General features: G+C 32.5%; 1 protein-coding gene across 2 annotated transcripts in view; it reads left to right on the top strand.

Moving 5' to 3' along the window:
- The window catches only part of LOC118199996 (uncharacterized), a 114,312-nt gene that overhangs the window by 61,589 nt on the left and 35,926 nt on the right, over positions 1–16,797 (top strand). For both annotated transcript variants that reach the window (XM_085818800.1, XM_085818799.1), the window contains exons 9-12: positions 16–162; positions 6,512–6,637; positions 6,826–6,939; positions 11,367–11,423. In XM_085818800.1, the coding sequence (XP_085674926.1) occupies positions 16–162; positions 6,512–6,637; positions 6,826–6,939; positions 11,367–11,423 (444 nt within the window). The remainder of the gene's footprint in view (positions 1–15; positions 163–6,511; positions 6,638–6,825; positions 6,940–11,366; positions 11,424–16,797) is intronic.

The following is a 16,797-nucleotide window of genomic DNA, read 5'->3' as shown; positions in this document are numbered from 1 at the left end:
TCTAATTTTTATTAGGAGAAAGATGCGAACAGAAGTGCTCTATTTTTCATTGGGGTGCCAACTGTGAAAAGTCATGTGATTGTAAGAAAAATACAGCATGTGATCATATAACTGGTCAATGTTTTTGTCCCCCTGGCTGGCAAGGCGCTGGATGTGATAAAGGTAAGAGGTCTGTTCATATGCCTTTCATACTTTTAGAGTTTTAAACTGATTTGCACATGATTTTATAATGAACTTATTTATGTGAAACGGAACTGAATGAATGAACACTTATTTTCGTGCCTATTTTTAATTTCAAAATTAATAAATTGATATTAAAAACTATAGAGAATATCAAATTATTTTACCTGAAAAATTTAACAGCTCTATCATTGGTAGTTGACTCACACTTCGAAAGAAAAGTTGCTATCCAGTTGCTTTGTTAAAAAATCGTCCCCTTCCCAATATTTTTCGGCAAGCGCTTGAACGATGTCACTTAATTTTTCTATCCCTTGCGTATGTATGGTGCGAAAGGTTTTACAATTAGTTTCAAAATGTTATCTGTATAATATCCACATAGTGTAAATATTCTAACCTCAAAACCAGAAAAAGGCACTATTTTGCTTGCTGGTTGTGACGAGAATAGATATTAACAGGATATATGATTGATTTTTCAGTCAGCTGAGGCACATGTTGCTCTAGATGAAGAAATAAATACAGCAGGCGGTACTAAAAATCCCAATGGTGTGCTAATGAGTAGGCTGTACATTCCTATAATAAGTGGTATAAGTTTGTTGCTGATTTCATCTTTGGACCCTATCTCTCTGAGGAGAATTCCAATTAAGGCACTGAAAGGTGCCCCGTCACGAATGCCTGTAAACTAACTGCAAACGTCTGCATTTAGGATGATGCAGAGTTTTAAACTGACTGAAATGTGAAAGAACTGTTTTGTACTCATTGTGGAGATGATCGAGTAGTTTTACAAAGTTTTCGGAATGCTTGACCTACTCGTTATCCCATGATGAATTGCCGTGTCGTCTAGTTGTGGGGATTCCTGAAAGATCTTGTCTGTGAAGAAAAGTGCTGACTCCGCATGAATTAAAATGCAAACACAACATGCCATATTGTGCAGTTCCTCAAAGAACCCTTCGCATTGTTGCATCGAAGTACTGGTGGAAGTTCACTGACACCGCATTTGAATTAAAATACAAACACATCGTGCCATGTTGCTGCAGTTCCTCATAGAACCCTTCGTATTTCTACAGAACATAGTATAACTTGCTCTTGAACATATAATTGACACAAATGAATTGAATGTTGGACAAATAGCTGTTAATGAGAAAAAAATATTACGCGTTCCAGTTTATGTTTCTTTTTCCTATACGATGTGTTTTCATTTGGTGATCGAAATTTCAACTGCTATTTTTGTTACAGTTTCCTTTATCGGATGGTCTATATAACGTGTATACCAAGTTTCAACGAAATATATAAGTATACGAAATGTGTTTCAACGAAATTTATATGCCCTGCATAGGTCTCAGTAGGGTCAGTTTAATTATAATCACTCTGTACGTAGGGATAAAATGATCTGGGAAAGAACAAGCTTTCATTTCATTTTCGTATCCTGATTTCATGTCATCTGCGGGGCAGTTGGAAATTTTTTCTTCGTTAGTTGAGCTGATATTTCAGTGTGTTACATATGTACAAAGTAGCTTTCTTTGTTTTTATACATTAAAAAAATATGTGAACGACTAGGAATTAAGATGGTAATAACTCGCAGAATAGTTTTACTTAAATAATCATGTTCAAAATACGTTTAAGTATAAATTAAATATTCCTTTAAGATCTTTCGTTACAGTATGGTAATTGTTAGGTAGGCTGAAACATGGTTCAAATTCAAATTGCAAGAGAGACAAATGTGTGATTTAAAACAGGTGACGACCCAGACTTCTTTCTTATTGAGACGAAACGACATTTCGATTTTGGTAAAGTTTGTAACCTTTGAGAAATATTTTTAGAAACAATGTTCCTTATGGATAGCTGATATTCATCATATCATCAGTTATCAGGCTTTTTTTCAGACTTATCAATTTTATACTGCAGAGAACACTGTTCACATAAAAATGTATTCCTAAACAAAGTGATTATTCGTACTGAAAAAAATCATAACTAAGGTTATTCATTTTTTTGTGCAAGTAATAGGTAATCAAATCTGTGTCTCCAAATCTTTGAGCAACATTGTATCAATGCATCAGCATTTGTAGATCTTCTGATGATTTTAGATCTTCATGTTCATGTATTTGTAGATCTTCATGTTCGTTTTAATGGTAACGAAAATAATGTAATATTGGACTGCAGGTCATTAAAATGAACACGAATTCTTTTCATAATAATGTTGTATTTCTTGCATACTTTTGAGATTTTTCATTGAAAAAGGATTTAAGGTACAGGACATAAATAAAATATTATGATTTATGTTGTGTTTCTCGTAATTCAAATTTCACTTTAAAAGATTTAATACAAGCATTCATGTGAATGATAAATTTATTCTTTCCTTGCAGCTGTTTATTGCGAATATTTAAATGTCCGGTCAAAAAGAAATGATAAATATGTTATCCATGTATCATTAAATAGCTTGTCAATGGTTGTATTTTTTTATTTATTTTTGTATCATAAAAAGTTTGATTTCATTTATCAAATCGAATAAAACTGTTTTGATGCAGCTGTTCTACATAACTACCTCATCTCGTTATACTAAATACAGGGTTGCCACGCTACCTGGAAAACCGGGAGAACCGGGAAAAGTCAGGGAATTCGAAAATTGACCAAAATATTCAGGGAAAAGTCAGGGAATTTAAGTATTTTTGTCAAAATCTGGAAAAGTCAGGGAAGTTCATACAACGATCCCGCCAAAAAAAGCGATTTTTGCGCCAACGTCGGAAGAGATAACTTTTTTGGCGAATTATGTATCACGTGAGTGTCATTCGGGTAGCTGGCATAGAGCCAATTTTCGCAGCTCCAATTTGATTGTCTTTTAGAAAGGCAGAGCAACTTTCCCGGTTAGAATCAAAGAATATGTATTGTAAAGAAGGAAAACCTCTCTGCAACAGACGTGGCTCCGTTCCATCATAGAGGGAAACAGCTGTGCATGTCTGGTATATCTGTTGCCAAAGCTCGAAACCGGTGTCGAAGTTCGAAGGTCACGTTATCAAGAGTTCATAAAATGAATATCGTTTAAAATTTCTTTAACGACTTGCGCTAAAAAGACGTGCCGCGCACGTCGAGATGCTTCTGTCTCAAACCGTGAGCGATGTGAACACCACGTCGATAAACATTTATCGCAAAAATGAAAATAACGTGGTGCACACGTCGCCTAACAACGAGATTGTTTATTTCTGGAGTTACAGCTCTGGATTGCACTCGCAGATGCGGAGCGGCTAAATGAGACACTTTACCGCTTGTTATATTGTAGCGCACGGCACCGCAACCGTGAAGTTTAGTCTTAGCGCAAGGGGTTAAACTCTAAAGGAAAAGAAAATATTTTTTGGCGCAAGTAAATTAATTCATGGATTAGTTATTTTCAGGGGAAAAAAAACTACGAAAATCCGTTTTTAAAATTATTGCGTGGATTTTTCACAATAATTTTAAAAACGGATTTTCGTAGTTTTCTTTTTGTCAAAGAGCGTTTCTTCTTAACACGTGTTTCTCAATTTCCTGAACACATCGCGGAGAGGGAAATTATGGCCGCCAGGTTCCGTCGCCAAATCCCTTGGCAAATTTTTCCTCCGCATTCTAACGGCGTAATAGCATTTTACTTGTATGGAACCTTTTCTTCTTTACATAGACGTTCTTTGGTTAGAAAAATAATGAGATTTGGCGACATCATGATGTGCAGTAAACGGGTCATTTTGGTCTTGGCGACAATTTTCAAAATCGTGCCAAAACCTTACCGTATACTAGAATTTTACCGCAAAATCTTTTTAAACTTTTTTTTTTTTTTTTTTTTCTTTTTAATAAATACCTTGCCATTTTGCAGTAAAATAAAAAAATAGTAATCAGTCATCTAGGCTAGCCATGTAATATAACTATATTCGCTAAAATATCGTTGATTATTCTAATTCAATTTTTAAGTAATTATTTTTATGTTATTCATATAATTTAATGTTGCTTCTTCCCTCTAAATTTATTTATTATTAGTAAATAATATTTCCAAATTTCAGGAAATTTTCTCTGGCATAATCCAGAAATTAATTCTAGCAGTATGATGACATACCATCACGAAATTTAATGCACATATTTTTTCCTTATGTATGCTGCGAAATAAATATAAAATACCTCAATTTATTAACGAATATGCGAAATAAATATAAAATACCTCAATTATTTATTTAGATTTCTTTCTTCCGTTTAGCTGCAGAATGTCTGCAAAAAAAAAAAAAAAAAAAAAAGCCTTATTTTGTTCCAAATTGGGAAGATTCTAATCTCAATCTTCAGTGGAGAAAACAACTCCTATTATAATTATATTTGTGTTTTCAAGTGTTAAGGTGCCTTTTAAGAACATACCTCACGCAAATTAAATTTACCTAAAATCTAACCTAACTATTTAGCATTGCGTTGTGATTTATAAGGACCGGATTAGCCTCGTCTTGAACTGGTGATGATCATGAGTAATAATTAAATAAAACATACATTTGTTATCCAATGTATATATCTTAAATTTTATTAAGTGGAAAACTAAACAAAATTATCAAACAAAGTATACCAAGAATAATTAAGAATAAATGTCCTCTGGGATTTATTGAATAATTAAGTGAATTTGCTACACAATACAAGTAATACCATAATTAATTTACCTCTTAGCACAGCCAACGTACATTAGGCGGATAGACTGGAATTTTCTTGAAACACACCTGGAAAACCTGGAAAAGTCAGGGAATTTCATTCTCCTGTTTGAGTGGCAACCCTGTAAATAATTCTTCAGCACTCATTTTTTGTTTCTGCAGGATATGTCACAACCCCAAGGATAGAGATCGTCTGCGGATAGAGTTGACTGGTTTAGTTATTGTTTCATTAACCATATAAATCTCTCGCCATTCTATTACAACAAATACATAATTAAAATGTATTCGCGAGTCGCATAAATTGTTTTGGAAGTTACCATTTTGATCACAAGCATGTAATTTATTATCTGTTTAATATCAAAGTATCCAAAAATACCAGATATACGGGACTACACCATAAGTCACATCTAAATAACCGTGTTTGTGGATTACACTATTTTGTCTCCGACCCTTGACTGATTTTTATGGTTTCAAAAGTAAATGCCAACTTGTATCTCAGCTTTCGCTAAGCATTTTATTGTAAAATTTAAGATTCACGGTACTAAATGTTAGTGAATTATTATAGAGACAGGTAACTTAATTATTTTTCTTTATTGCTGCCGTAATAACTCTGAACGAGGAGAAAATGAAGATTTAATTCTGGTGTGCTTTAATAACCTAAAATTAGATAAAAGATACATACTTTCACCAGTTAAGCACGTAAGAACATTAATATCGTAATATAATTTCCGTAACATATTTGGCCACAAGAAACCTAGCTAACATCGGACACGTAATGATATTTGGGAATGTATCGTAGAAGAACAGGATGTTGAAAGAAGTGAAATCTTGAAACATCGCAAATGTCACTAATTATGTTATGCTTGCAGTATAGGAGTTGAATGAAAAATGGCCAGCTTATTTTTAAACAAAATGCATTGTTTGCTCGACTTCGTTCACAAGTATAAATATGAGCTATTATGTGAAGAAGCACGAGAACTTGCTGAAAAAACTTTATCGCCGAATCGACGTAGGGCGAAAAGATACCAAACGTATTTTGCAGCGTACATTCACGCGTGCGAGCATAACACTACAGAGGAAAAATAACCCAGAGAGTTCAAGTTCCGCTGAGTGCCGAGATTAGTTAGCAAATAAGTTAACTAGTATGTTATGATACTAGCTGTTACGATTCTAGCTGGATGAAGTATAGTGCCCATAATGGCGATGAAAGTAGAAACTACCTAACAATAGTATTCCAAGGCAGAATCATGAAATGTAAAACGAAAGGTCAAAACATGACTAGCCAGAGCGAGAAAAGAAGTTTTGAAGCTTCAAGAGAAAGCACTGCCTAAGAGCTGGCACCATCTAGTTTGCCTAAGAGAAGAGATTCTGTATATTAATCTAAGTTTATAATGGCAGAATTTTGTTCTGTTACTTAATTAAGTACTACCGCCGAACCTCTCTTTTACGAAAACTCACGTCCTTTTTTCTATTATCAAGCGGACTTGCTAAATGTGAAAACATTGCTCTCCTACTTCAAGTGTTTAGAAACTCAGGAGATGTACATTAATGAAGCATGCAATCACAGAAGTTCGATTGTATAAATTTTATTTTTTGAAAATTTTTATTAAATTATTACATTTTAAGCGGTATATTAAAAATAAAGATATTAATTTTGAAAATTAATGATTGGTGTTTTATTATTGATTTAGCTTGCCCTGAGAATAAATGGGGCAAAGATTGTAACAAAAGTTGCAGTTGTAATATTGGTTCTTGCGATCCAGCGACAGGACAGTGCATATGCTTAGCAGGTTGGATGGGAGATGATTGTTCTACAAGTAAGTTGTATTTTTGCTACAAATAAATTTTTAGTAGTAATATGAATTTCTGCAGAACAAAGGCTTTTATCAGTTTTAATTAGGAAAGCATACGGATCAGAATACTATTTACAATTAAAAATGGAATATTTTATAATGCAACTCAAGAATGTTTTTACTTAGCTTTAACTTTGTAATTTTATCCACAGTTTGCCCCCCTGGATTATTTGGATTGAACTGTAAAAACAACTGCAGTTGTTCAAATAACGCCACTTGTAACCCCATTGATGGAAAATGTCCATGTGATGCCGAATGCCGGGAAGGTTAGTTAGTAATTTCATGTATTTGGTTTAAACTCTGTGCAGAATATATACATATTCACTCAAGGCCGGCCTTAGCGTTTTCGCTTCAAAAGGGCAAACCTTCAGGGAAAGCCTCAAAAGCGCTACCCCATAAGCTTTAAAAGTAACAAACAAATCTATAAAAACATAATTACCAAAAAATACGGTTTAATCTGATTGAATTAAGATTATAACACTCATACAATATTTACGAAATTTTATTTATTTTTAAAACACACAAATTTTGCAACTAAAACTAGTACAAATAATATTTTTAAAACAACAAAAAATAAAGAATACTAGTACAGTATACGGAGTTGAAATCTAAATTAAAATAATCCCTTTCGAACCTTTTTTTCGACAAAACATGAAAAACATCTTTCAGATCTAATTTATTGTTCAGTTCATCTTTAACGGGCAATACTGCTACTCCATTAAAACGATTTTGATCAGACATGGTTCTTAAGTAATTTTTTATTATTTTTAGTTTAGAAAAAGATCATTCACCAGCAGCAACAGTTATGGTCATGTTTAGCAAAATTCTTAAAACTAAATTTGGCGCGATGATGAGGAAGGTAATGAATTTAAGAATGTCAGGTGAACCTTCTTTATTTTTTGAAAGCGAAGAAACAAGGTCTATTTCGCCATCCAATTCTAAAACGATAAGACTGGAGGAATCACCATCTGTTAAGACATTTTCCAGATCTTTAAAATGTACCAATAATTCATTTTTACACATCTTTTAGTTTGTGCGTAGGGTACTAAAAGAATCGTTTTGATTATTCAATAGGTTGAATCTCAGCTCCAGTGCATTGATCGCCTGATTTGTAGTAAACAAAAAAATTATATTTTATATTTCTCTTTTGAATCTTGTATAGATTCCTGTACACTTTCATATGAAAAACGGTTAATATTAGCGTCAATGTAGTAGTCAAAGTTTTTCTACGTCTATTTTATAGCTGATTTTTCAGCTTCTAAAGTGAACTTGTCAAATGATTCATCCGATGTTAATTCTTTGAAAAACGTTTATGAGATATTTAAGACATCAATAATGGCTTGGTATAAATCAAAATCGTTTGATTGAAGTAGCTTACGTATCGGATTAAAATGATTCAAAATTTTATAGCGACCGAGCGTAAAAATATAAAATTGTTTTATTATGCTAATAAACCATTGGCCTCAGGTCGAATCATATCATTCATTTCTACACTTTCATAAATACGTAATAAAGCGTCGTAAATATTTCCTTTTTCAAAAAGTAAATGTTTTAGCGAATCTATACGACTTCCCCAAAGAAAGTCACTCAATGATTTCAGTGTAAGAGTTTTAAGATGTCCCACTGATGTCCCCTTAATATGTCCCACTGAAACGTCGACAATGAAAAAAAAAAAAAAAAAGGTGTGTAGCTTTTGAACTGTATTAAAAAATACCCCACCTCCAAAGAAATATTTTACCGTATCGTTAACTACTAAGTTTAATGAATGACTGCTGCAAGATTCTGGGATTCTTGACTGTACTCCCAGTTTCTCTCCTCTCATTTTTAAATTATTGACGTAAACTTCACCTGTCATATTTTCTAATTTTAATTCGTTTTTCTGCAACTCTTCTAATAAAACTTGAGATAATTTCTTAGCAGTAGATCTTTTAATAGAAAATAAACCCATGAATGTTCATTAATGTTGCATTCAAATCCCTCTTTTGGTTGATCAATGGAAACATATCGTACTGCAAATGTCATTTGTTCAACCTTACTCGCATCGGGAGTACAGTCAAAAACCCGAATAATATTTCGCTTTACCGCCTATGGCCGGCCCTGACTCATTTATTTATATAAGAAAATTAGAGCTTTAATCACAATTATAAAAGATTTTCTAAAATGATTAAAAATTATATTTATGATTATAGTTCGTAATAATAAGACGTTCAATAATTGCTTGAGAGGTAATAGGGGGAAAAACAATAGTAATCTCGCATTTTATTTTCCTCTACAAATTTGCTCTTCGCCGATTTCAGAATCCGAAAACTGTAATAATAATTACTGCTTACAGCATATGGCCACCTCTTTCATCCATTACTTTTATTGCGTAAAGTGCAAAAGATGTAATCATTCCTCACTCCATGTAAAGGATAGTATAGAACAGAATCCAGAGTTTAGGTAAGGCCAAATCAGAAGAGAAACACGCAAAAAGGAAATATAAAATTTGCAAAACAACAACCTTGTGTGCCGCCCAACCGGGACGATGGTTAGCGACTCTCACTGGCATGACGAAGGGCTCCAGTTCGAATCCCTGAGAAGGCGCGGATGTTTGTAAATGTCTAGTGTCTGAACGGTATGGAAGTACTCAAAATATGAGGCCAGTCAAAGTCGTTTCGGCAGATTAATGCTGGGGAAAAACGGTGAGAGACTCTCGAACCCGTCCGCCAGAGGAGCTTCCCTTCAAACGGGAAAGCGGACTGGCACCTGTTTTTGCCAACGACAAGCGAAATCTTGTGTGCTTGATATGATGGATTTCGTGGCTTGCTTTGATTCAGATAAGCGAGACTAATAACAACAACAATGCGACCTTGTCTTTGGAGTAGATTTAGTGAAGATCTCAATAATAATCATGTCTTGCAGATTTCTTTGCTCCTGATGAAGAGGGACTTGTACCTGTTTGCCCTCAAAATCGATTGAGATCTTGACTAAAACTACGCCAAACACAAGGTTGCTGCTTTGCTAATTTTATATAAGTAATAATATTCTTTGCACGCCTTCATTCCTACTATGCACGCCCGTGATCTCAGTACGGAAAGAAAACATACGGTACTAGTTCATATTGAAGAGAAAATAAACGCTTACAAAATTTTCGCCTTTATTAAATTAACAATTCTAACTTATGCATACAATCTAATATACAGACAGCTTTCTTAAAAGAATCCGGGTGTCTTTGTCTTAAAAGCAGTTACATTTTCAAGATCAGATGAAAAATTCTGCTCTAAGTAGAATAATTCTTCCGTGAATATTCTTCATTAAATCAAATGAAAAAAATCCAGTATGACTCACCAATTGTTGTCAATTGTATTAGGAGTTTTGGAAAGTTACGTTATCTAAAGTTACATTTCATAATTGATTGTGCAGCCGATAAAATAATTTTGAAGAACATCATCACTTTCTTCGTCGCTCGGAAAAATCTTTTAAAATGAAATGTTAAACAAAATAAAATAAAATAAAATATACATCTGTTTGCAGATAAATTCCTGGTACGGCTTTTCGTTCCGTTTTTTATTAATGTAGTTCAATTTAAAATGTGAAATACATTGTTGCATTATGTTGCCGAGATGGCAATCAATCTGGGACGAAGTCATGCAGAATTGGTTGCCATCCCAGCGGTAGTTATTTTAAAATTAATAAATATAATAACACAGTCTTATTCAAAGAGGGATGAATTTTAGCTACATTTTAGCATTCGTCACATAGGAGAGCGATCTAACGCTTTTTCGGAGCATTTTCATTTAGTTAGAGATATCTGCAACATGTCTACCAAAGCAGAAATATGTGGAATTATTGAAAGGCTGGAAAATTGGCATTACGTAGAATATAAAATTTTTTTGGGGGAAAAAGGGTTTCCATTTTTTATTTCCATAATTTTTAGCTCTTTGTTGAAAACAGTACCTCTCGTGGCTCCCCTTAAATTAGTGCACATTATGTACTTCATAATAATTACATTGTTTAATACAACAGGTTCTCTTATTACATCAGTAAGAGGCATGCATAAGGAAACATTTATTTTCAACATAATACTTTCGTTAAAATGCCCTAATTATGTCTCACTGCCCTGAGATGGGCTGTTGTCACAAGCATAAGAAGTGAAATAAATCTATTGATTTATAATAGATAGATGCATATTCCTTCGAAGTATTCTAAAGATTTTTGGATTTTAATACATAACAGCTTTGCTACGAATATAACATTTTTGGAAACCCGAAGAGCCTCAAGCACATCATTATTTAATCGTAACATCTGTCATACATCATTGCATAGAATGATTTTATTATTACATTTGTTCATGTTTCACATCGGAGGAGATGGATGTTGTAATAAATTTCTGAATGTCAATCAGTTTTTATGCTTCATCTGAAAGCGTTGAGTTTTATAATTTTAGTAATAATTAAGGGAAGGAAAATATTTAAATATGTTTAAAGAGTTATATGATTTTTATTCTGATGTTAGCCTATTTGCATACCTAGGAAATGAGGTTCCATGAAAATCTGTAGGCATCAACAACTAACATTGGTTTTATACCTGATTAAGATGTTGAAATCCTTAGATTAATGCATAATAATGGAATTATAAAAACGGATGTACTTTTTTGCATGTTAATGATTGTTTTATCCCCATACTTAATTAAAGCTTCTGCATTTCATTCTAGAAATTCTAAATATGGTCTGGAAACTCACGGGAGATCATTCTAGTTCAACCGTTTCAAGTAAGATCACATACCGTACATTTTATTTAACATTTCCTATTATTGAAGAAAATTCATAAAAGGATTAAAAATGTCTTTAATTTATGACTAGCAATTCAGCATAAGTTAAATTATTTATGCATGTTATGAATTTAAATAATATTCTACTTTTTGTGTTTGCTCACTGTCAAAGTTTATTGCAACTTTTAGAACATTTTTGTATTTACTATTTATTACACGTCCGTTCTTTCATATGATTCATCTCAAAGCTAATTTTCTGTGATTGTAATTATGTCATATAGTCTGTGGGTATTCTTTTGTAGTATAAACCCATGACCTTACGTTGAAGACTAAGTAGCGGATTCTCGCTATGTCTCAAGAACAAAATATTGCAGAAGAAAGGTTAAAATAAAATTTTTATTTAACTAAAATTAAACCAGATGCACGCACTCCGAGCTCACAAATCACCGCCACTCGTATGTACGTAACAGAAAATAAGAATGTAACAAATCACTAGTAAATTAAGAATTCTAATGACTGGCTCCGTAGCTTAAACTAACTCTAAATCGGCTGCACACTGCAAGGCCGAGCCCAGAAATATCAGTATAAACTGAAAGGTGTAAAACACCGAACTAAAGAGCTAATTTTAAACTCGCAGCATAAATATCGGAACTGAGTCTGCTACTACTCTTTTGAACTCTTGAAACGCATCTTAAATACTGTTTCAGAAACACGTTGAGAATTTACATCTACGTCATACAAAATATATATTCCAGCAGAAAACTGAAATCAGGAGCAACAGGAAAGTCCAACTAAAAATAACTGGTTAGAATAAAATAAAACCTTACAATGTATCATTATTGTAATGGCGTTCTACTAATTTTCTGTCGATACATCTAATACATTTGATTACATTCATATGATGTAGAAGTATCTGCAAGCATTTCTTTGATACTACAGCACCACGCGTTTTTGAATTATTCATATGGATACGTGTATTACACAAAAGTAGTTAAATATTTTAAGAAACTAATCTAGTTTTCAATGTTCATGAATATAACATCTTAACTAATTAAATGGAAAGGCTGAACTTAATTGATATGTTCCAGTTTGGATCGAATTATCACATCGAATTGATAATGTCGAATGTCATATTTAACATGCGTACGCAATTTTGTAACTATAATATTCTTACATTTGTGTATTTGTAAAATACCACTACTTCATTTTAAGCAAAAATACCAGTTTGAAGTTAAACATTCAAGAATATAGCTAATTTATATGAATACAACATTAATTTTTCGCAACAAAGAATTTGAAATATCTTTTTGATCATATTATTGGTGTCCGCTGAAAACATCGTGGCAAAAACATCGCAGACGAAAACGTCGCGGCGAAAAAACAGCGCAAGGCGAAAACGTCGTGATACAAAACTTCGTGGGAGAAAAGACAGCAAAGAAAAAACATCATGATACAAAATATCGTTATCGAAAATAAAGCTGTTCAAAAACTTCGCAGTTTAAAAACATCGTCGTCGAAAATATCGTGATAAAAAATAAAGTACCTACAAATCATCGGATGACGATAACATTGAAGACATCCTTTTTTCAGGTTTTAAAAGCTTCAAATGCATTTTTGCATAATTACTTGAGAGCGAAAGTAGGAAAGAGGGTTATTTTTACTTTTATGTTTCATATTTTTGGATGAAAGTCAGAAGGAAATTTAAGCATTGAAAAAATTGAAAGTGAGTTTAGAAAATTAATACAACTTATAGCACTCAATAGAATTAATTTACATAGTTAATTAACAAAGATTATGAATAAATTAATCGTTTTTATTATACAGTTTTACTCATAATTTTTCAGGAAAAATACAGCCTAAAAATGTTTAGGAGAAGGAAAATGAAAAAATGCATGAGGATACCTCTATAAAAATCGCTTAGTTATTATCAAAATACTTTCTTTCAAGTTTGTTAATCTGTTATTGTTTTGGTGAAAATAATATCTTGTTTTGTTTCCGTTTATTCTTAAAGTGTCGTTAATATTTCCTGCACTTCCAAATCTTTATGCGAATATGCATTTATAACTTTTAAAACCTGAAAACGTATGGGTGTGATGTTATCGTCATGCGATGATTTTCATGTGCTTTATTTTTTACCACGATATTTTCGACGACGATCTTTTTAAACAGCGAAGCTTTTGACCCGCTTTATTTTCGACGACGATATTGTGTACCACGATGTCTCTTTGCTTTCTTTTCTTTCGAGATGTTTTGTACCACGACGTTTTCGCTTTGCGTTGTTTTCTCCACGACGTTTTCGTCCGCGATGTTTTCTTCTGTAACGCATATTATTAACATAAACTATTATTTCTTAAAAAGCTCTTTTCGCCTATTGTTTTAATTACCGCCTTTTTGTTGTAGTGTGAAAACTGGATATATAATAATGTATTCTGAACATTTCACAAGATCAAATTATTATGTTTTGTTTTATAATCATTCGGTAATTATCTACAGACACCTAAATTTCATAGTAAAGATTCCACCTTCTTGATACTTTTAATGTCTACCTATATTCTGCAGATCTACAACGTAGTTTTGACTAAGAAATATTCTGCACATTTTCCTAAATGCCATAAAGAAATGCTTGAATTTACTGCCTAAAAATGAATTATATTATTTTATTCATATATTACACTTTTAAAATAAATAAAACTAAACCGTTTTAGGTAAGATAAAAAGAAATAGATACATAATAAAAAGATAAAACTTGTTTAGTTTTTTCATTCTTCTTATTCTTGTTAAATTTGAAATACATGTTTTAACAATTCTAATTCTTTATAATTAAATAAAAGTTACCAGTCCATTGATATTAACGATACTGAAACGTTATATCAGATAGACACGAATTATCATATAATATAACTAAGGGTATTTTAAAAACTTCATATTTGAGAAAAAGGTTACTGAATTACTTCCATGAATTGATGGTAAAAATGTGTTAAGCATAAGCTATTACCATTCAGTTTTGTTTTTATAATGTTTGAATTCATCTATGTTTTCTTATGAGAAATTTTATTTCGAAATGTGCTCTAAATTTTGCACGCTTTCCATGCATTAATTGGAATTGGAATTGGAATTTTTTCGGTGCCTAGGGAATCATTCCACAAAATGGAGCTATAACCTTTTTTAAAAGGTCTCTGTTGCACCACTTATGATTAAACATTGCAGTGAAGAATAAATGTATCGTACCATTTCACATTGTGCAAAACATTCAGTGTTCTTTTGAATGTTTCATTAATGGTGGCGTCATTGTTTAGTATGCTGGGAATTTCCTTGTCTGAACAGTCTACACTTTTTATATGCATGTTGCGTGCAACATTCAAAAACATTGTCTAGAAAATCTACTTTAGATGATTCTGTCGTCTGCTTTAAGCAGGTAAGAGAGTTATTTTCTCGCTGCAGGACATTCAGAACACTCTATAGTAATTTATTTTGCTTTTTCTGAAGAGTTTTTCTTCTCTTTTTTTGTTATCTTTATCCAGGTGGGAGAGCAATGATATTTGGGTATATCGTTATAACATACAAGGAACATTTTGGCCTCTTTAGACAGTTTACAGCATTTATTAATGATGGTACATGTGTGCATAAAAGCTTTATTATTATATGCTTATTATATTTGAATATTATGTTTAGTATGACTTCTTGGTATTTGCCCAATTTTCCGTTTGAACGTCGGAATTATATAAAACGTTTTCAGAGTGCCAGCATGTCCGAGTTTGTGCTTTTTGTACAATATTTGTTGAATCTCTCTACGTCTGTTGCAATTACCTCTAATCTTCATAGTTGCTCCCACGAATGATCAAAACCAATGATGTTTATGTTCCCTGGAACGTATAACTAGTATCAAGAAATAAGAGAGGTATAGTCCGTGTTCCAATCTTGTTGGTATATCGACAATTCCGGACTTGAGATCATCACTTTAAATCTAATAAGATGACATGTCGAAATTATAAATTAAAATATCTGAAATAGTTGCTTATGAAATAATGAAGCGTTTATGATCTTAAGGGAATCAAAATTTATAAAGTAAAGCTCAATATTTATTTATTTACTTTATCAAACATTGTTTCTTTTCAATGTAATTTGTTATCAAAATTTTTGATTTTTTCAAAAATATATATGTTATAGCCTGATTCTTTCTGCGCAGTTTAAAAAAAAACCCCAAGCAAAAATTCGTACAATTTCATGAGTCATGAAGGAAAATGTATCAGCTGAACTAATGTAAACAAGGTTTAAAGGTCCAAACGAAAAGCGTCAGCAGTTTCTACTCGAAGTGTTATGTGGCAAGCCTAATGATTTATTTTTTAATGATCTATTTATGGAGTAGCAATGTTATTTCTCAACTCTTTGGTAGTTTGTTTACATTTTTAACCGTTCTTGCGTTTTATTTTTGTTGCTCTTTTTTCCTTTCATTTCATTATATTTTAGAAGTGTTTCATATCACTCCACTTGTTATTTCCATCACTTATGATCATTCAGTTGTGATTTTAGAACAGTTTGTGGGTGAATTTAAATATAATTGTAAGTTTTTAAGCATTTTATTATCTTACTGTGCACTGCTCCGTAAAATGGCTGATAATGCTTATAAACGTGCTTCTGGAAAGCGTTCAAAAAAGCGCCGATTTCATGGAAACCAGTTCACCAGAACTGGTAAATCGACAGTTTCAAATGAAATAAATAATGGATTTTCTATTTCTTCCCCAAACCAAGCTGTTATTTGTGAAACTACAGCTGCACATAGTTTCCCTCGAAATTCAGATGAACTAAATACAAGTGCTTCTTGTACAAAGTTAAATGTAACAGACAATGACTTTTCAAGTGAAAGCAATCGATTTGATGGCAACACGGTTGTCGTTAAAAATAATCTGTGTTCTTTTTTGGAAGAAAACACTACGTGTAAGGTATGCCATGGTAAATTAAACTTTACTGCGAAAAGATCTGCAGGTCTGTGTTCCAGAATGATCTTGACATGTCAAGGATGCAAAAATGTTGTGATGACAAGCAACACTAAACTTGTTGGGGGGAAAAGGAACATTGCAGAAATTAATCGTCGTATTATATATGCAATGCGTTGTATTGGTCAAGGTCTTGAACCATTGAAAACATTTTGTGGAATAATGGATTTAGATCCTCCTGTGATGCAAAAAACTTATGACAGAATCTGTAACTTAATCAATAAGGCAACAAAAATGACTGCAGTTGAAAGCATGAAAAATGCAGCAGCAGAAGAAGTATCACTCAGTAATTCTACAGACATAAGTGTAAGTGTTGATGGCACCTGGAAAACAAGAGGCCATACATCTCAGATTGGTGTATGTACGGTTATTGGTGCTGA

The sequence above is a fragment of the Stegodyphus dumicola genome, chromosome 6 (genome assembly GCF_044657685.1).
Source record: "Stegodyphus dumicola isolate Sdum_Otavi_A_Nest chromosome 6, ASM4465768v1".
NCBI classification, from domain to species: Eukaryota; Metazoa; Arthropoda; class Arachnida; order Araneae; family Eresidae; genus Stegodyphus; species Stegodyphus dumicola.
Note: the sequence above shows the minus strand (reverse complement) of the source record. Positions and strands in the feature narration are given on the sequence as shown.